At 45.3% G+C, this 21,604-nt stretch overlaps 1 protein-coding gene across 3 annotated transcripts in view; it reads right to left on the minus strand.

Annotated features, from left to right (window-relative positions):
• NUAK1 (NUAK family kinase 1) overlaps window positions 1-21,604 on the minus strand; it is a 68,434-nt gene that overhangs the window by 17,396 nt on the left and 29,434 nt on the right. For all 3 annotated transcript variants that reach the window (XM_036866166.1, XM_036866167.1, XM_036866169.1), the window contains 3 exons: window positions 21,010-21,130; window positions 5,015-5,166; window positions 2,355-2,420 (listed from right to left, as the gene is read on the minus strand). In XM_036866166.1, the coding sequence (XP_036722061.1) occupies window positions 2,355-2,420; window positions 5,015-5,166; window positions 21,010-21,130 (339 nt within the window). The remainder of the gene's footprint in view (window positions 1-2,354; window positions 2,421-5,014; window positions 5,167-21,009; window positions 21,131-21,604) is intronic.

Below are 21,604 nucleotides of genomic sequence, written 5' to 3' on the forward strand. Positions count from 1 at the left end.
GTTCTATGTACCTGTTATTTCCCTACCTAATGGTTAGGGACCCTGGGATGAAGGACTTGGTCCTGGGAGCTGGGAGGCCCCACATGACTGCCCTTTTGCTTTATGCAAATGAGCCGTTCTCCCAGGCTCCTGCCCATTGTTCCCGGCACAATTGCTTTCAGAATGGTGACCATTCTTCTCCTCCATCGGGGAATTCTATGACTCTGTAGGAAGCTATGTGCCTTATCACTTCTGGGACTACATCATGGGACCATGAGGTCAAGCTGTACCACAGAACCCGATCCCCAAGCGAGAGGCTCACATTCCAGGCCTTGTAAAGACCACATTTCGTTTTGAGAGTTCGGGGGCAGGTGGCAGGAAGAATCTGCAGAGAAAGTTACCAGGGTGGATGATACAAACTCTTAGAATGTGTCCCTCAGACCAGAACCTAATTCTCCAGCCGTGGCCTGACCACCGTGCCCCGGCACCTTCAGAGAGCTCACTTCCTGTTCAATTCCCTCCCCAACGGCCAGCCTTGTCACCTGGGGCCGTGGATATTAATAGGTAAGTGCTAAGTGCTTTGACCACATATTGTCTAAAATCCTCACGTTTGTCACTGACTGTCCAGGACTGGGCACAGGGCCTGACACATAGTAACGACTCAGCAAATACTCATTTAAAAATGAACAGCTAAACAACAATCCCCAAAGAACGGGGCTGGCACCCTTACTAGACAGATGAGGAAACTGAGGCTTAGATATGTGAATAATTAATCTGAAACACTGCCATTAGTAAGGGGCTGTGTTGCACTTCAAACCCAGGCCATGCAACTCCAAAGCCACTGCTCTTAACCTTGACTCACTGCACAGTGCTCAGATAAAGCTAAAGGCAGAGCATCTTGTTCAGTCCTCAAAACAAGCCCATGGGCATTACCCTCTCCCCATTTTATGGCTGAGGAAACAGGGTTAAGTGGCTCTCCCAATGTCAAACAGCTAGTAAACCACACAGGATGGAATTTTCTAACTCTGCAGCCACTGCTCCTTCTGGAATAATCCAACCACTTTGCCAGAAACAGAGAGACCCTGAGATTTCACTTCCTGTTCCTAGAAAGACTAATTTGACCGACTGTTTCCTCCTTACTCTGTGGGCTACAGAGAAATATGTGATCACGGTCAACCACTCACAAAAAACAAGAGGTCACCCGGATGTGGCTTCCAGGGGCCTCTCAAAGGACAATGGTGACTAATGGTTGCCACCAAGATCTGCAACCAGTATCCAAACACCAAAGCAACTCCATCCGTCCCAGCAAGGAAACAGTCTCCCTGTGATGCACTCCCTCAACTGAGAGCAACAACAACAAAAAAAGAGGATGATGCAAGGTCACTCCCATGCTTGGTCCAGGGGCCAGGGATGAGGCACTAACGTCACCAGCGGCCAATGAGAGGGACCCCTGGTGCTGGGAGTACTAAGGCCATTTCATAATGAAACCCATGCGGCAAGCTCCAGTTTATTTTGAAACCGTATTTGCTTACTTTGCAGCCATGATCAAAAGGCCATTCGGAGTGCTCTGCAGGAGGCACTTGAACCCTGTCGGCCAGGAGAGCTTTCTCTAGCTCCGTCAGCAGCCCGCAATAACACTCCCCGTGAGAGTCAGCCCCATCACTTGCTGACATGTTCTTTCCCAAAAGCCACCACTGCCGCCATTTCAGTCGGCTTCCCAATTCCACAGCTGGGGGGGTGAGGGGGGTGGTGGGGAGGAGTTGGGAGGGAGAAGTAGGAGACGGGGTGGAAGTGACAGAGAAGTGGCAGGGACAGATAATAAATTGCGGGCCTGCGGGCAAACTCCAGCAGAATGGTTCAAACTTGGGCTCAGTGGGTCAGAGAGACATGGGTTCAAACCCCAGCTCCACTACCTACCACTGTGTTATCTCAGGAAAGTTACTTAACGTCTCTGTGCCTCAGTTTCCCTATCTGTGAAATGATGTAAATCACAGTATCTATCTCATGATTGCTATGAAGATTGAATTTAATTGATACCGGGCAAGGATGCTATGAAATACAAATGCACTAGGTTACTGTTGTAAGTATTTTGATGGTGCTAATTACAGACTCTGAGCTTCCCGAGGACAGCGACTGTATTCTAGTCAACTTTTAGGACAATGTCTGGCATGTAGTTGGAGATCGATAAATGCTTGTTGAATGAATTCAACCGTTGGAACTGAACTGAGGGCTCAAACCCAGTGATTCTCCCCACCCGCCTGCCGGGAAGGAAGGGGCCGCCTTATTCGTAGGCTGCAGCTTGGAGCAGAGTTTAAGCCTTCAACCAGCTGTAATCCCCAGGTCTGGCGTATCAATCAATGAGGCAAGAGCTTTACCTTAATATTACAGTTGTCATCGAGCAGTATATTTTCCAGCTTCAAGTCCCGGTGGACCACACCATTCTGAAATGAGAAGACAGGCAGGGAATTGAATGGGAGCAGTTGGGATGAGAGAGAAAGTGGGAGAGGGGGAGGAAGGAGGAGAGTGAGCAAAGGGAAATCTTTGACAGATTAAAGAAATGCGTCAGCGCCGGTGGTCTTCGCCCCCATCCTTCAGGGCCTCTCTCACTGTCACGAAGCTCCCTGCCAGCGACCAGCACAGCACCAGCGACAGGAGAGCATTAGTCACTTGCTGTGTGGTTAAGGGAAAAATGACAGGAATCCATTCTCCCCCAGAGCCTGTAAAACAGCGGGGGGATTCTTTGTCGGAATGTAATTCCACTGTGTGAAAGCCATATAGTCCCAGGCAGTGGCAAACATTGTCTGTCTGTGATGCGATTCCCAGGGAAGCAGCAGATTTCTCTGCTGGGGACTCGGAATGTGGGGCTCACAGACCTTGCTTGTCTGTCTGTCTACCTGTCTCCCCAGTGCCTGGCTCAATCTGTTCTGACCCAGGAAACCATGCAGATCTGTCCTGAGGATAACAGAAGCATTCCCAAGGGTTATTTCCTCAGCAGCTGGGAGGGAAGGTTCCTCTCGGCTGGGCAGGACTCAGTGTGGAGTGAAGGGTGAAAGTGGGAGAGGCCACTGAGACCAAAGCAAGCCGCCGCCGTACTGCGGGACCTTTCCATTCAAGCAAATGCTGGCAGAGCTGGCAGATGAGCCCAGTGACAAGCAGACAGCCAGCTGAATGGTGAAAAGAAGTCCTTAACCAATAGGCTGTTGGTCTATACAGCAGTAACAACTGTCCTGCTCAATTCTTTTTAAAACCCAATGATCTTTTAAGGGGATGGGTGAGCAGGGGAAGAGGAACTGAAAGAACCAGCTATTGGGGCTGGGAGGACATTTTTAACATCATTCAGCATAAAGGACCTTGGCAATTGAAGCTGCCCTTTCAAGAAAACCAACTGGCTAGGAATTCTTTGTCTTTCATTCAGGATTTCTTTAGTTCAGAATCTGCATGTTCACAGCTGGTACTTTATTGCTTATTTTCCTTTCTATTTGACAGTTCCTAGTATCTCTAAAAACACTGACTGGAGAGGTGAAAACATGTATTTCTACCACTGTTTCTAACCCAAACCTTGAGGGATTCAGTAATGCACAAACCAGGGCTCCTGGAGGAAAGATACGGAATGCAAGGTAGCTGATTTTGTTTAATTTTAAATATTGGGAGTAGTTTGGTTTACACTGTTGCAATCCCAGTTTTCATAAGATGGAATGAGCCTACTAAAGCCCCATTCATACAAAATCCAAGTTTCACACACTTCAAATAATGAAAACAGGATCTGTGGTGCTTTATGATGATGCCTGATGATAAAATACAAAACACTGTAGGCCTGAATCATCAGTGCCTTTCGAGTCAGCAGAGAGAAGTCAAATAATGTCCACATGGGTTAAGGGTTTTAGATTGTAAGTAATTAGAAGATGATCATTCCAGAGTCGTTCTCAATTAACCAGAATATTTAACAAACCAGAAGGCCCCATGTTGCAATCATTTAAATGAAGAAGCTGACTCTATTTTGGATGGCATGTTGGATTCAAATCACTACTGTCCTCAAAGTGAAGGACTGTTCCAGGTGTGACAGTTCTGGGGGAAAGTATGAATGGGATGGAAATCAGGACTAAAATGATAAATAATAATTGGTTGAAGTATGGCTTGGAACTATCTGTGTACTTCATTCCCTTCTCCAGAGACCAAGGGTAGCTAAACTGGCTGGATTAAGAGCACATCCCATTAGTTGTGTTGCAATAAAATTGTACATGTGTGTATGTAACCTCTGTGGATATAACCTATGCAAGGAAAAGAAACCAGGGCATAGAAAGGTTCAGAACCTATGGCCCGCTAATTGCACTTCTGGAATTTCTCTTTAGTAAATTATTCAAATGAGAGATAAAAGGTTAATGTATAAAGATGTCAATCGCTATTTCTAATAACCAGAAATTAGAACCAGCCTAAGTGTCCAACAATCACAATAATTCCAGAGACTTTTTAGTAACATAGGAAAATGTTTAGGTTAAAATCCTAAGTGAAAAAGCAAGACAGAAATGTAAAAATAAATGCAATGTGTACCACATTGATTGCATGTGGATTGCATCCTGGAAGGGAGAAATGTCACTGGTGTAAACCTGGCGAAATCCGAGTAAAATCTGGAGTTTTGTTAATAGCAATAAACGAATGTGGGTGTCTCCATTTTAGCAAGTGTACTACAGTCCTGTAAGATGTTAGCATTAGGGTAAACTGAGTGAGAGGTACATGGGAACTCTCTGTACTATCTCGGAAACTCTGCTGTAAATCTAAAACGATTCAAAATTAAAAATTTAAATGAAAAATAAATGTGAGGAGTAGGGGGAAGAAGATTGGAAAACAACAAACAAAAATGTCAATAGCGGGTTATCCCTGGATTCTGGGATTCTGGGTGATGGTGATTTTCTTCTTTCTAGTTTATGAATTCTCCATACATACTACTATGAACAGATGTCACCTTCATAATATGAACAGAATCACGTGGTGCCATGAAAACCGTCTGTGACCAAAGCTGTGGTGGGGCCAGCCGTACCTTGTGACAATAGTGCACGGCGGAGACGATCTGCCGGAAGAAGTGTCTGGTCTCCCTCTCGCTAAGGCGCCGCCGCTCGCTGATGTAGTCGTACAGCTCCCCTTTGCTGGCGTACTCCATGATGATCACAATCTTATCTTTGTTCTCGAACACTGCGGGGGGAACGGCGATACACAAACACCCTGTTCAACTGACAAGCTCACTAATGACTACAGACCGTGCGAGAGGGGACAACAGAGATGTCGCTGGACAAACAAATCAGTCCACAGCGTCACGAGGAGATGGGCAAGTTTCCCAGCCAGGTGGGCAATGACATCATCGCTGCTGTTACTGGACTTGCGTCTGTTACATTACGGGGAATGTGCCTCTCTCTTCTGAGGACCCCACTACTCCCTTAACCAGGTTCATTTCTCGCAAGACCCTCCCACCAGAACTGCCTCCCTGTAGGTGGGGAACAACAAACACGACTACCATTTATTAACCATTTGATATGGACCAGCTACCCAGACCCCAAAACGGGTGGTGAAACTTGTCGTCTCTTTGCTCAAAACCTTCCAGACTTTCCATCTCACTCAAAATAAAACCCAAAGTTCCAAATGTGGCCACCAGGTCCTACATGTCCTATGGACCCCTTTTAGCCCTATTACGTATCTAGTCTGTGCATTTATTCTGTCTACCTCACTAGAATCTAAATGAGGGTTGGTTTATTTCATTCACTGATGTATCCCTAGCACTCAATGCCTTTTGGCAAAGGGGCTCAATTAATATTTATTAAATGAGGGAATTCAAAACTTCATAAATGCATTCTGGATCATTATACTAAATAACGACATGGCACTAAATGCTTCTGTCTCCCCAGACCTGATATTCTCTAGCAGTAATGCTCAAACTCTGCTTGACTGAGTCCTAGGAGCTCCAGGCAGATGCCCATGGGGGTAGGTCAGGGGAGATCATGAAGGACGGGCTCTAGGTCCTCAGCTCCACCTCAGCCAAAGCCACTCCACTGCTATCTGCTTTATAGTTGGGGCTGTCACATAAGACGTCCTTTGAGCAAAGACAAAATAATAATTGTGTTGAAATCCATCCTTCCAAGGGATGTGGTATAAAAACATTGGTAGGGTACCCAAGACCCTCCTTCCCTGAAGGACCCCTACCTACCTCCCTCCATCTCGTCAGCTTCTACCACAGCCTGTCAGGCCCCCTATGCCCACTGATGCCAGACTGTTCACTGTTTCTCCCAATCACACACAAACACATTGCTGTTTCCCACCTCCATGCTCTGCCCTCTGCCTTTACTCCCACCTGTCTTACCTGCCAGGGACACTCCAACTCATCAGTCAAGGATGAACTCAAATCTGATGCCCATGTTGCCTCCCTTCTACCTCTCATAATGGATACTTGCAACACAGCACTTTCGAACTGTGTGGATATATTTGTTGATTTACATATTTATTTCCTCTGCCGGGACTGTGAGCCTGGACTTGGAGAGGTAAAAACTGTAGTTTTGGAATCAGACACTCCTAAGTAGATTCCTAGACCTCCCTCTTACTTGCTGTGTGACTCTGGGGGAGTTGCTTACCCTCTCTGTGCCTCACACTTTAGTCAATGGTAAAATGTGAATAATATCAGTAAGTACTTCCTAGAATTGTTGGGAGGATTTATTGATATCAGGTATGTTAAATGCTTACAACAAGGCTTGTACTTAGGGCATACACTCAATAATGTTAGTTATTATTGTTGGTATCACTACTATGGGACCCCAGGGCCTAGCACTGAGCCAGACACACTCGATGAACTGGAACGTGCTCCCAGCCTGGGTCCCCTGTCCTCCTATACCTTGTCACTGGCTGCTAGAAGCTCAGGCTCCTCCAGTTCCTTTTTGGCTCCTTCAAGTCCCGCCAAACCTCTCTGATAAAACGAAGGGAGAAGGAGGAGGGCAGGGAGGAGGAGGAGAGGGAACAGCCAGATAAAAATTGGCTGCTCCTGCATCTGCTGGCCTCGGTGTACCCTGCAGCTTTGGCTCTTGCCAGGGATTTCAGCCTGTTGTGCGCTTTTCATTAACAATAAACTTTGGGAACTGGAAAAGCCGCCTCAAGATGCACGGTTCAGCCTCTAAAAATGATAGAGTGATAGGCCCTGGAGAAGGCAGCGGGTTTTCTAATTTTAAAAACCAGTGGGGGCAGGGAGGAGGAGGAAGAGGGAAAGTACTTTGACGGGGAAATAAACAAGGAGCCTCACACCCCCAAAGAGTCTGGTCTGATGCATCCTTGAAGGAGGTCAAAGCCACTGGCCCCTTCAGTGACCATCAGAAGGTGTGGGTCACTGGCTGCACTCAGACAAAAGGACCGTTTCAGTGACCAGATGTATCCCTTTCCAACCCGCTAACTTGGTATCAAGGAGATGTAAACACAATTCAGTTCGACACAGTTCAATATGTCAAATATTTTACTACACAGCCTCCATCAGTAAGTCCTGCTGGTCCTACCTCTAAAACAGAGCCTGACCCTGTCCACCTGTCTCACGTCCCCGGCCACCCCCTTCTGAATGATCTCCCCTCTGTTCACTCTTGCCTCTTTGCTGACTGCATTTGGAGAGGGGGCTGGGGAACAGTTCCCAATGCATGCATGTGTCATGGAACACCAGTCCCACAAGACATTCTGGAGGAAAAGAAGGGTTCCACGGTAAAACATAGGTAAAATGTTTGGAAAATGCTAATACTTGATCACCCCTTGGAGAGCCTAGTTTCTTTAACTCTGAGTTTTGCAGGGCGATTTGGCCACTGCAGTACTCCTACTGAACTCACTGGGAGCCAGTTTGGGAAACAATGGATGGACGAGGCGATAGCCTCACTGTTGCTGGTAGGGCTGGTGGGCAGCCGGGCAAGAGAACTGTCCACGGGGCCAGGCCTGGCTCTGAGATCCCACCCCCAGTCCTCCAGCAGGAAGCAGCTGGAGTCAGGGTCAAGGCCCTGATTGCAACCCTAAATTAGCTAAATGCAAACAACATTTCTAGACTTGGGGCATCAGTGATTCATCCAGGAGGCCACGTGGTATTATACATGAAGCTTCCTGAGCCCTTCCTAATAACAGCAGCATTTACTGAAGGCCTACTATGTGCAGGCACTGTACCCATGGCATTTTGCACGAATTATTTCATATGGCTTTGGTCCTATGAGTATCTCTGTTCTACAGATGAGAAAGCCCGGGTACAGCAAGGTTAATAACTGCCACGGCCACAAAGCAAGCTCGAGGCCTGGGCCCACGGTCCAGTGGCACCCTCCACCCTCTTAGCCCCTACACTGCTATCCATATACATCAACCCCTCTGAAGCTCAGTCTCTCCCTCAGTCAAATGAGGCTAACAACTTCCTCACACGATAATGGGGGGATTCAGTGAGCTCATGGGCCTAGCACCCTGAGCACGGTGCCCTGGCCACTGCTCAATCAACGGGAGCTATTCTCATAATTACTTCATCTGCCTCTTAGGCAGCTCTGGCAAACAAAACCCTAAGACTTTCCTCTCCCGGCTGGCATCACTCTTTAAAACGTGCTGTGGCTCCGCAGAATCACAGGATTTTCGAGCAGGAAGAACCTTAGAGATCAACTATGATTTTTCCAGAATAGCCCAGGATTTATAAGGTATAACAGCAAGGCCTTGGGAATTCGTCCTGAAGAATGACCGGCTTCCGCACCCCCGGCCCACAACTCCTTGCCCGCGGTGAGGTCCCTATCCGCCAGGTGACAGGAACACTCAGCCATTCTTCTGGCAAAAAGGGCTGCTTCCCTTGGGCACTTTTACAACTGGTTATTTATAAGCCCAGAAATCTTGTCTGTGTTTTTGTTATTAGTCACTAAGCAAAAGCTTATTTTCCACCAGTTGGGAAGGGTTTCCTTTCTGAAAAATGAAAGCCTGTGTCTCTTGGCCAGACAGTTCTACCCAGAAGCCCGGTGGCTCCAGAATGGTAGGGAAAACTATGGCCCTTGACATGCCAAGCCTACCAGGAAAATTAAACCCCTGAATAGAAACTGAGCTCAACTTGAGTCAGCCCACAGCGCAGGGGCCAGGTCCATGTGGTGCATACCCAGGTTTTTAGTAGAGCCACAAAAACTTTACAAAGCACCCATGACGCGCGTGGCACTGGGGATACTGGAAGAAATCTTTACCAGGGTGAGAAGGGGAGGAAAGGTCAGCCCGGCAGAAAGAGCAACATGAGTGAAGGGGGGACAGGAGCGCCGTTAGCAGGACCACCAGAGCGGGCAGGTGCCAGGGACTAAGACAAGAGAAAGAAGCAACAGACCGTGAACGAAACACAGAGGCCTTGAATGCCCACGAGGAGCTTAACAGACACGCGACCAAACGTCGCCAAGAACAATAAACAGATGGAACAAGAGACAGGGTAGCATCCAGGATCCTGGGCCCATGAAACAATGCAGGGCTCACATCACCCCAAGAGCCTCCCCAGACAGTGATCTCTCCTCTCCTAGAAGGCTGATTCATAACCACCGTCGTTACCACTTACTGAGCAATTACTGCATGCCATGCATTGTCACATCCACTACTAACAATCCTATGAGACATTAACATCATCCCTACTTCATAAATAGAGGACCAGCGCTCAGATCTAGAAACAATGTGGCCAGCGCCCCGCACGTCCTCTTCGGTCACTAACCATCTCCCCAAGGATACGTATATAAGCCAATATCATAGATTAGTTTTGGATTTTGAGTTTTCTAACAATGGAATCATGCAGCATACAGTATATTCTTTTGCATCTGGTTTCATTCGTTCAACATTATATTTGTAAGAATAATCCATGCCGTTCCATGTAGTCAAAGATCGTCCATCCTCGTTTCTGCAGAGTACTCCGATTTGTGAGTGTGGCATGCTTAGTTATCCATTCTACTGGCGAGAGACATTTGGGTTGTTTCCAGGTGAGGGTCATTACGAATCATGCTGCTATGAACGTTCTTGTGTGTGTCTTTTGACGCTCCTCTGTATGCATGTCTGTTGGGCAGATAACCAGTAAGGATCTGATCCCAAATGTGGGCGACTTGAAAGCTTATGTTCTTGCCATGACTCCCCACCACTTTCCTCCATCATAGGTTTACTCTCCTTGCCTAATACTCAGTAAAGATTCTCCTTCATTAAACAGAACCATCATCACTCCCTTTTCTGACAATGCTTGTTTATCAGCTTCTCTGAAGCATTTATCTGAACATTTTGCTATGTGTTAAAGGAGATACAAATGTAGCATAAGACGGTCTTTCTTCTCAAGGAGTTGCTCTCTAGTTGTATATAACTAGTACTTATAAAATAAATCAAATGCTAACCTGTGGGATACAGACTTTAAGTCCCCAGATGAGCAGCGAGAACGATGGGTGAGGCAGCCTGAGTGGGCCTGAGGAGATTCCTAGAGAAAACAGGCGTGGAACTGAACCATCAAAAACACCTTGGGTTCTGTTCGCACAAGCTGGTTTTACCGTTGTCTCGGCATATCCTAAAATATCCAGACTCTCTCCTTTTTCTTCTACTGTTCAGCAGAAGGGCCTTCTTCCCGGATACCAACTTGAATTATTATTCTTGTTTTCCATTTATTTTCCATTTCAAGGGAGAGTGGGAATTGGCTGCTATAGTAACAGCTACTTCTCCCAATTAATTCTGCATTTCATCAGATGTTCAGTTTGACAGTCCAGTTCTGCCTTCTGATTGTCTGGCTTTCACTACCAGGCTAATTACCCAACTCCTAACCATTCCCTCCCTTGGGGTTAATAACACAACTTGTATAACTTGAGAAAATGCATACGATAAAAACAGTGGCCTGACCTAGGAGAGATGCCGATGAGTGAGGAGATCTTGGGATTTCAACCATCCACTGGTCATTGAAAGCCAAATACGAGGCCATTTAGGAAGAAAACGGGCTTGGGGAGGGAGAGGGTGAGAATCAATTAAACAGGACGTTCCATGAGAAGCAGGTTATAAAAAATGGAGGCTCTGTTTCTGCTTAACATGTAACCTCAAGAGAGGAAGACTCATCTGCTGGTTTTAAGTGAAAGGCCAAGAGCCTAGAATGGACCAGTCAGAATTCTCTTCATGCCTTTGCCTTCCATTGACTCCATCTCCTAAATCAGTTCCAGGATGCTGCCATTCGCTCCATGGCAGGGCCTCCTCACATTAGCAGCATTTTTATTACTTTCCTAAACCCTCAGATAGAAGTACCATTCCACGCCTCAGGGTGCTCTTTTATTAAAGTTCAGGAGGATCCTCCCAGAAAGTCATTTTCTTTTTCATTTCAGAAATGGAGTGATCTTTCCTTGGCAAGAATTGTCTGCAGCCTAATTGGGTCATTTAGTCAATACAAGATTCATACTTTAAGAGTTCCCTCCCCAGAACTAAATTTCAGACACCTCATGGGCTCAGAGCTTCATAAAATGGTCCTCTAACCTCTTAAGTCTGAAAGCCCAGGGTAGTGAGAGTGAGAAAATTAACCTAGACTGGCAGCTCTCCCATCATCAGTGAGTTGGTCAGAGTTGACTCAATGTGTTTCCTGGTTTGGACAATGAAAGGCTCTTTAGTTCACTCATTGTCTTTTCTTAAACCAAAACTCTTTCTGGATGTCGGTTGGCATGCCCAAGGAGAACCAGAGTCAAGCACGCCACCCACCGCCAGCAGTGGACTCCACAGAAGGCGGACGAAATGAAAGAAAGTGTATAAGCTACCCTAGGAAGAGCAGATGTCAAAGGCTGGCCAAGTACCATTTATTAGTGCTATTTGGGGAGACCAATAGCAAATACTAGGAGGGCAGGGGACATGACCAGGATAGAGGGGCTGTGTGGGAGAAGGAATCAGGGCGCCATGTAGGACCAACCATTGGACTCCACCCTCCTCCACAGTGAACTTCTGGAAAAAAGCATGCTCCCCCAATTTGCACAGTGAAGGGACAGAAATCCCACCCTCTGTGAAAACAGCCTTAGTCTCCCTCTCCTGAAAATCCCCACAGGTGGCTTTATTATATGGTTTCATCCCACCCTTATCACTTAGGGTGGAAAAGACAAACTTGTGGTCATCACACCTCTGGTTCTAGCCACTGCTTGACCCTGAGGTATGGCTCAGGACTACCTTGTCAACCCTAAATTCTAGTCTGCTTCGTTGGGCAACAGAGTGCAGAGCTTAAGAGCTTGACTCTCGAAGCCAGGCTACCTGGGTTTGAAGCCAGGCTACCTGGGTGCAAATCCAGGTCCTGCCATTTACCCATCTGAGTGACCTTGGCAAGTTACTTAACCTTTCTGTTGCCTCAGTTTCTCTCTCTGTTAAAATGAAGCTTCTATCCTCATTGTGAGGATCACCCCAGCACGCAGCAGTAAGCAGACATGTAAGTGTCAGCTGTTATTATTAGGCAGCAAATCTTAGTTTAAGAAAGAAGAACAAACGAAGACATGCCTGGATCAAATCCAGGATTATTGTGGATCTGCATTGGCAGAATCCACACTTGAGATTGCATTTGTGCCCTTGAGGGATGGGAGAGGGGTAGGAGAACAGAGGAAAGAGTGAACTAACACTCAAAGACATCAAAGGACTCCGCAAGCCTGGTTCTCTTGACTGCGGTCCATTCTTCAGGCCCCAGTGGTGTTCCAAAGCACAGATGTCAATCTTGGAGCCGTACCTACCAGATGAACCCACTGTCAGAAGTCACTGGAGGGGGCGGAGCACAAATTCCCAAATCAAAAAAACCTCAAACTCTGCAAGCTAGAAGTTAGAGATCATCTGCTCCAATCCCCCTTTCAATATCCAAATCTCCTCTGTAGGGTATGGTCATTGTAGAGACCCCCCCTTCTACACTCCATGAGCCTTCCTAATTTGCAGCCTCGGCAAATTAACAGAGCCATCCCAGTTCATTTCAAAAGACCCTAAGTTACATGGCAATACAGTTCCTTTTTTTTTTCTTTAAAAATTAGCTTCAAGTACAAGTGGTGTTATTTGAGGCACTAGAAAATATTGAATTCCAGGAAACCCAAGAGGGCGAGGCAGGACAGCCAGGGAGTAGCATTCGTGTTGGGTTGTTTTATTTCTAATCTCCAGCCTCTAGAAAAATGACTTGGGTGTAATCAAATGAAAACAATGAAAATAATACACTCGAAGGTCAAATAGCTAACTTCATAGGAAACTCATTAGAAACGTGACTGGACAAATTCACAGCCCAAGAGCTTGTTTGTCTGATTATAAGTGAAGAAAACTCTCTGGAGCTGTGTGATTAACAGGGGGTGGGTCCTTCATTTGGATGCAGTCTGAAGAGACTTCATGTGGAACTTGTGAATCTGACAGCAGAGGGAGTGTGTTAAAATGCTCAGCAATTCGCCATGGGTTCAGGAGAGTAAACACAAGCATAATACACCACTTTGCCAAGTTCAACAAACTGTTTCACGGGGCTCTGAGTCCCTGACGAGGGCAGCAACCAAATGGCTGAGGAAGGAAACCCAAGCCCAAAGGTATCGCCCACGGCTCACTGGTGACAGCTGCCAGACACATGTTCTGCTCTGGAATCCACTGATGACAAACGATCGGACCAAGACAAGTTTCTAGAGCAGGGCTCACTTCCTCCTGGTTGGAGTATCAAGCCCATCTTTCTCAGACTGGCCAATTAAATTGAAATCCCTAGGGGTGAGGCCCAGGCATCAGCATTTCTTCTTGCAAACGCCCCCATGAGATTCTAATGTGCATCCAGAGTTCAGAATCACTGAAATGGACAATCTGGCCTCAACCTTCTCTGCTACCACCTCCCAATAGAAGTTTCTATTCCAGCCAGTAAGGACCTCTCAGATCTCTAACTAACATCACATCAAGAATGATCAGTATGGTTTATTGAGCATGAACCTGGGACCATGCTTAGCCATTCTATTCATTATCTTAATTAATCCTCACAATCTTATCTATAAAGTAGCTAGCTATTGACCCCATTTTATAGCTAAGGGAACCAAGCCTCAGAGAGGTTAAGTCACTACCCCAAGGTCACACAGTAGCAATTGGCAAAGCAACTGATTCATTCAAATCTAAGCCCATTTGGACAATGCATACATATTCACCCTGCTAGACCAGTACCTGGAGTATAGGTGCTCAATACATCTTTGTAAAATGAATGACTGAATGATTAAGTAAGCAAATGAATAAGAACACGGGGTAGTATTAGTGACCCACAGACCTTGTTAGATCAAATCAGCTATCCCTTGGCTTCGAAAGAGCCTAAATGAGGATTTGCCTGCTGCCTGAAAACCCTGGATTAAGTCACTTGAGCCAGAGAAGAAAAATGTTAACCGCTTCCATTGTAGGTATTTCCAAATCACTGATGCTCGCAATGAAGCCCTGCTTTAGTCTCTAACCTACTGAGCAGGGGTTTTTCTAATATGGTGCTTCTCAAACTTGAGTGCATCAGAGTCACCTGGAGGGCTGGTTATTACACAGAACATCAGGTCCACTTGCAGGGTTTCTGATGCAGTGGGTCTGGGATGGGGCCCAGGACATGCTGACGCTGCTGGTCCTGGGTCACCCTCTGAGAATCGCGCTCAAGTGTTATTATTCGGCAGTTTATCGGGATCCTGCCATCCTCAAGGGGTTCTCTTCCAGGGGCAGCAAAAGTTTCTCACTCCAGGACCTCTGCTGGGTTCTGTGGAAACATCTTGCACTGGCCCCATTGCCTCTGGCCACAAGTTGCAAGGGAGGAGAAGGCGGGAATGCCCGTCATCAGAGCCTGGATTTTTAAAGCAGTGATTTTCACCAAGAGGCAAGAACTAGATCCCCTTCCAGAAAGATCTATCGGAATCTCATAAGGCACAGGTAGCTTAAAAAAGTATATTGTAATGTATACTTCTAAGAAGCTGGGAGGAGCTTTTAACTGATAGTAAACTCATCCAAAATGTCTCCACAGTAGGAGTTCGGAGAATTCAGTAGAATATAGACTCTTTTACGTCTTCTCATGGGCAGCAGGTTTAAGCCTCAAGGAGCCAGGGCATGAAACTCACATGATTATTAAAAGAAACACATTTGCTTGCTACTGTGTTTTTGAAGTTTGAGAGACCCTCCCAAAGGCAAAAGATCACAGCTGACAAATGCCAAATAGCCATCCTACTTTGTCCCAGAAAGCCAGGCTCACCCTTACCGAAGACAGGGGATGTGATGAAAGGGCTGGCCAGTCCAGCATATCACAATGCAAAAAAGGGCCGAGAGAGAGAGATGTAATCTTGCAGGGCCAAGAAAAGAGATTTCCAGGAACAAAAAAAACCAAGAGCATAAAAGTGAAGGCACCGGCCCAATCTCCCCCACTCCCCACCTTTTTGCTTTTACATGCTGGACTGTGCTGTTTCCCTGAAGTGTTGTGCAGCAAGATGCTGGTTCGTGGTTTTGCAGATTGAGTCTCCTGGGCTTCCAAAGGGGAAATGGGGGTGAGACAATGTGCCTTTGATGTTTGAACTTGGGTCCTGAAATCAGAACCCCAGGCAAAAACCGTTTTTATCTCTTCCATCCTAGGCAACCAAGTTGAAAGCTCTGGGGCACTTCCTTTTCAGCTGTTCTTTCCTTATTGTCAATTACCTCCCTGCTGAGAGAATGGAATTCCTTTGACTGAAAACAGGGGTCCATCCCAAGATGGTGCCAGAGATTTCTTTCTTCCTTTTCTCTCTCGATTAGGTTACCCTTAGCATCACACGCTAGAAGGTGTATGTCTATCCTCTTTTATTTACTTAGCATTAGAAGCCAGTTATGGTTTGTGTATTTACACAGAGTTGACAAATTTGAGGGTCAATCACCTTCACCTACATGTCAATAGGAGAGCAACCCCAGGATCTGGTTTGAGAAAGAAACATTTAAAAGGAATTATTTTTGAGATCTGGTGAACAGCAGCACTGATTCAGTGAAGCTGCAGATTTTATGAGCCTGCAGGTACTGTGAATATTATACAAATAACTTACATTTCCATGAACTGCAGCTTAGAAAACACTTGACCTATGAATTTACTGGACTGGGGACCCAAGCTTCTTCCTGAGATGTATGCAGAAATATTCTCTAAAATACCCACCAAGCTGGGATTTAATACTCTCACATATTTAAGACAGTAACCTCTATGAAGGCCAGGAATTATCTGTATCACAGGGTTTAGGACAAGGCTTGCCCCCAATTAGGGGTCGCTGCAGACCACCAAATACCTGGTTAGTATCAGCAGCACAAGCTTCAGAGTGTTGCTAAGTTCAACTCTCAGATTTACCAGTTACTAGTAGTTGGTATAACCTTGGAAAATGCACTTAGCCACCAAGCTGAATTTTCCTTACCATAAAATAGGGATCTTAACAATTCATCTTTCATGGATATAAGGATTAAATGAGATCATACATACACATATCCTAGCACAGGGTAAACACTCAATAACTCCAAGCTATTATTAGTATTATTTTCAAGTGTTAATTTTTAAATGTTACTTCCCTCCTCAAAACCAGTGGCATCCCCCTACTCCTGGTGTAAAAAATCCATACTCTTTCCTTTAGCCAATGTGGTCCAAATCTGGTCCTCTCCAATTTCCTCTCTCCTGCCACCCTATTCAGTCCCTCGGTCTCAGAGGCCCTCTGTCACTTCTCACAACACAAGCTGCTTCCCTCCTCTGAGCATCTGCACATACTGTTCCCTCTGCCTGGAATGCCCAGGTCTTCGAAGGGCTCACTTCTCATTCCATTCAGGTCTCAGCTCAAAAGTCACTTATCTGTTCGCTTGTCTATTCACTAAATTTCAGCTCCATAGCCCAGAGCCTGTCTTGTTCACCTTTGCATTCCTAGTACCTAGAACAGGGCCTGGCACATAGTAGGCACTTAGTTTTTTTAATGAATGAATTATTCCTCTGGAACTAGTTATTTCAATATCACCTGATTGTACAGTCCAAAATGGTGCATTCCCCACAGGAAACCCCAAAGGTCCTAAACGTACAGGGTTAGGTGCAACATTGCTTTGTCATGTTGCTGCTGTTATTGTTATTGCTACTGCTGCTTTTGCTAGGATGGGTGTGTGTGTGTGTGTGTGTGTGTGTGTGTGTGTGTGTGTGTGTGTGTGTCTTTTAAATCACAAAGGTCCTTGTTGAAGAAGAAATTGTAAAGTTCACTTAGCTAATGTCCAAACAGCCAATTAGATGCCTGGGCACTGATTTTTCACTCAGAAAATTAACACATCTCTGCACTCAGCTAAGGCTCCTGATTGGCCCATCAAACGACCAATCAGCTTCCAGGGAGAAGGTTCGCCTTTCACTTTGTGAGCTACAGAGGGACCAGGGTATTAACTCACAGACTCAGTTCCCACCACCATTGCTACCTCTGCACTGCCCCTGCCACACCCCAGGGTTGAAAAGGAGGGAAAAGGCCAGACTGAGGGGGATGCCTGGGGCACAGTGGTGGGCTGCAGAGCCAGCAAAACAAGACACAAGGTCAGAAATACAGGGCTGAGGCCTGGCAGAGGGAAAAAACAAGTGGGCAAGAAGACCTGTGTGCCAGGGCCACCAACTAGCCAGCATACCCAGTATTATAAGCTGAATATTCCTGGTCCCACTGCAAAAAAACAAACAAACAAACAAACAAACAAAAAACCCTATGTTGAAGTCCTAACACCTAGTTCCTCAGAATGCAATCCTATTTGGAGACAGTTTTTAAAGATGTAATCAAGTTAAAATGAGGTCATTAGGGTGGGCCCTAAGCCAAAATGATTAGTGTCCTTCTAAGAAGGAAAAATTTAGACACAGACACATACAGATGTGAAGACACAGGGAGAAGATGGCAATCTACAAGCCAAGGAGAGAGGCCTTAGAAGAAACCAACTCTACTGACACCTTAGTCTTGGACTTTCAAGCCTCCAAATCCAAGAAAAAATAAATTTCTATTGTTTAAGCCCCCCAGTCTGTGGTAGCAGCCTTAGCAAACAAACACACCCAGGGAGTCATGAACCTTCCAGAGCCTCAGTTTCCACAACTACGATGCTGTCCAATATGGCAGCCACTAGCCAAATGTGGCCGTTGAGCCACTTGAAATGTGGCTAAAGTGTCTGAGGAGCTGAATTTTTATTTCAATTAATTTTAATATCCATCTGTAGCTAGTGGCTTAGACAACATAGTTACATACTTAATTTCAGAGGATTTACAGACCCCCTGTAGCTCACTCATGAAATACCCTGTCAATGGACCCCAGATTAAGAACTACTTAGGATGATTATGGGGTCTTCATAACAATGACCTTTTTGAGTTTACCAGTATATGTATCATCTCATTTAATCCTACTGATAAACCCTAGGAGGGGGTAGAATTGTTATCCCCATTTTATAGGTGCAGCCATTGAGGCACTGAAAGGCCCACCATCCTGCTCAAAGTCTCATGTCTGGTGTGAGAACTCAAGCTCTTCCCTGACTCCCTAAAACCAGTTCTAAGGGTTTTATGAATTGAAGCCCAAGCTCTCACCTGAGGCCTTGGTGAAAGTTATTTCTAGTCACCCAAAGAACTTTAATTCATGCTAATACCCATCTTTAAAGTTACAAGCAAGGGCTTCTCTTCTTGAAGCCTCCAGCAGGGGCTGGACTAAGGCCTTGACCTTGATAATAGGATGTTCTTCCATTGAGGTTCATCTCTGGCCTTCCCTTGGAAGGGGGACAGACTCCTGCTCCCCATTCAGCCTGAAGGATTCCCAAGGTCAAGGAGGGCATGATGCTAGTAACGAAGTAGGCTTCTTTTTTTTTAAAGATTTTTTTGATGTGGACCATTTTAAAATTTATTTATTTATTTATTTATGGCTGTGTTGGGTCTTCGTTTCTGTGCGAGGGCTTTCTCCAGTTGCGGCAAGCGGGGGCCACTCCTCATCGCGGTGCGCGGGCCTCTCACTGTCGCGGCCACTCCCGTTGCGGAGCACAGGCTCCAGATGCGCAGGCTCAGTAGTTGCGGCTCACGGGCCCAGTTGCTCCGCGGCATGTGGGATCTTCCCAGACCAGGGCTCGAACCCGTGTCCCCTGCATTGGCAGGCAGATTCCCAACCGCTGCGCCACCAGGGAAGCCCCAGAAGTAGGCTTCTTGATGCCAGACTTCTGTGACCACAGACCGTCTCCCAAATAAAGAACTGGAAACTTCATGCTGGATTAAAACTCTGCTTCCTGGTAAAGAAGCCTCCAGCTCTAGGCTAAGAAATCTCACAGAACTGCACACAGAGCACGTGACCCACACTGGTCCACACCATGCATGATGGCCTTCAGGTTTCCATGGCAACCGGGCCACACAGAGCAAAAACACTCCACATTTAATAAAACTCACTCTCATCCTGCATTTTGTATCTCAACTCACTTCTCACTTCTGGAAATTCCCATCAATTACCAGGCATATTCAGATTTGTTTTATCAGCCTGGAATTCTACTTTTGTCAATTCTTCCTCCAAAAAACTCCTTTAAGGCCCAGCTTGGATGCCATATATTTCCATGAAAACTTCTAAGCTTGGGCCTCCTTGGTCCCAGAATATATTGTTTACATATCTACGGCAGGTCCTGGGCAGGGCCTGGGACTCTGCATTTCTAACAATCCCAATTTATGGTGATGCTGCTGGCCCAGGGACTGCAGTTTGAGACACACTGCAAGAGATGTTTGTGGAATGAATAAGTGACTGAATAAATGCAAATTTCCCTTAAAAATCCTATCTCCAAGGGTCCCAAAAATGAGCTTTAGAAAAATCAAGATAAAAGATATTACCAGCATTTACTTCTACATGAGGAGCAAAAATAGAAATAGCAGTGGAAAAAAAGCATAGCAAAAACCAGCAGGGAACCAGAAGAAGGAAAACTGAAATATCAGAAAAACTTTAGGGTCACCATCTGGTTTCCTCTTAGCCCTTACTGTATAAGTTATGATGAACAGACCAGAAATTAAAAATAGGTTTATTTTTCTGACTCAACCATCTATTAAAAAATATTCTACAGAAATGTTTTGACTCAGTAAATCCAAGACTAGGGATTTTTCATAAGAAAATAATCAGAAATGAATGTAAACATGATGTACAAGGAGAGTCTTTAAAGCCCTGTTTATAATAATCAGAAATTTAAAACAATTTATATATTTGACAAAAGAAAATAGATCCAATAAATTATGGTATGTCCATAAATGGAACACTATAAAGCCTTTTAAAATGTCCTTATAGTGGAATATTTATTGATATAAGAAGAGATGCATGGTATAAAAAATGAAAAAAAATCAAGCTAAAACCCAGTATAAACAGTATGATCTAACTCTGGATAAAAACCACATACAGATATAGAAATTTTAACAGTTGTATTTCAATCATTTCTGCAATAAACACATGTTGCTTGTGTAATTTTTTAAAGGATATTTTTTTAAATGATAGACTGGGAAGTTTATACTCTCCATTTCTTCCCACGAGGAACTAAAGAGTTGAAGCATGAGCACCTTTATAAGCTTTTCCCCTCCCTGTCCTTCTACAAACACCAACAACTTGAACTGCATTTGCAAAGAATCTGTCACACCAACAGATCCCTCTTCTTTCTTGGCATTTCTTGGACCTGCTGGAAGTTAATTCCTAACTCAGAAAGGCTAACTTTGAATAACTCATGACACCACCCCTGAAGCACCAGCTTTGGGGAATGACATTTACAATAGATCCACCGTTACTTGGCCACCCAGAAAACTGCCATTTTCCAGAAACCACGGCTGTCTCACATACTGGTTTTCAGTAAGGTGGGTTGCTTAGCAACCACCAAGAAACTGGGAAGATAGAAGAAGGCACCAGCCAGAGCTATTTTATGACCAAAGTGCGCTGTGCTACATGTGTCTGGTTGCACTCAAGGTAACCAAATAAGAGATAACACCCGGCTATTTTTGCATCATGAGGAAAAATACTTGGCTCCTGCCCAGAAGGGCAATTACCTAAAAATCTTGGCAGGCCCCATGGTATGAGAAATGGTAACTGATACGGGGGTGAAAAAAAAATCACTGACCTTCATAAATACTGATGATATGAGGATGGTTGAGGGATGACATGATCTCAATCTCTCGTCTGATGTGAACCATGTCTTGTTCATCCTTAATTTTGTCCTTACGAATGGATTTTATAGCAACCTATAAAGTCAGGAAATGAAATGTTACTCAGAGAACTAAACAGATGCAAATCAGCCATTGGGAGAGTTTGGAAAATAAATACAGATGTTACTTGTTGGCAGAACCGACAATAACCAAAACAAAGCTTCGAAATACCCCCGTCACATCTTTCATTTATAGCAAAAACACCCTTCTCCAGACAACAGAAAACATCAGGTTTTAACAGCCTGGGTTTGGGATGGTGGCTTTTTTTTTTTTTTTTTTTCCCACAAAGCAGAGGGCTGCTTCACGCAGCCAGATTCATTTACTCTAGGAATCCTGATCCTTTGAAAAAAGAAAAAAGGAGAGCTTGGTTTACAGGGTGTCGATGACTAAACATGGAGAGGTGAAATTAGCATCACTCAGCCCCACCATGCAGCTGCCGCGGTGATGGATAGAAAAGGCTTTATTGCGTGGCCTGTCTCAAGGCCAGTTCTGCTCAAACCTTGGGTTTTA

Source organism: Balaenoptera musculus, chromosome 10 (assembly GCF_009873245.2).
Source record: "Balaenoptera musculus isolate JJ_BM4_2016_0621 chromosome 10, mBalMus1.pri.v3, whole genome shotgun sequence".
NCBI classification, from domain to species: Eukaryota; Metazoa; Chordata; class Mammalia; order Artiodactyla; family Balaenopteridae; genus Balaenoptera; species Balaenoptera musculus.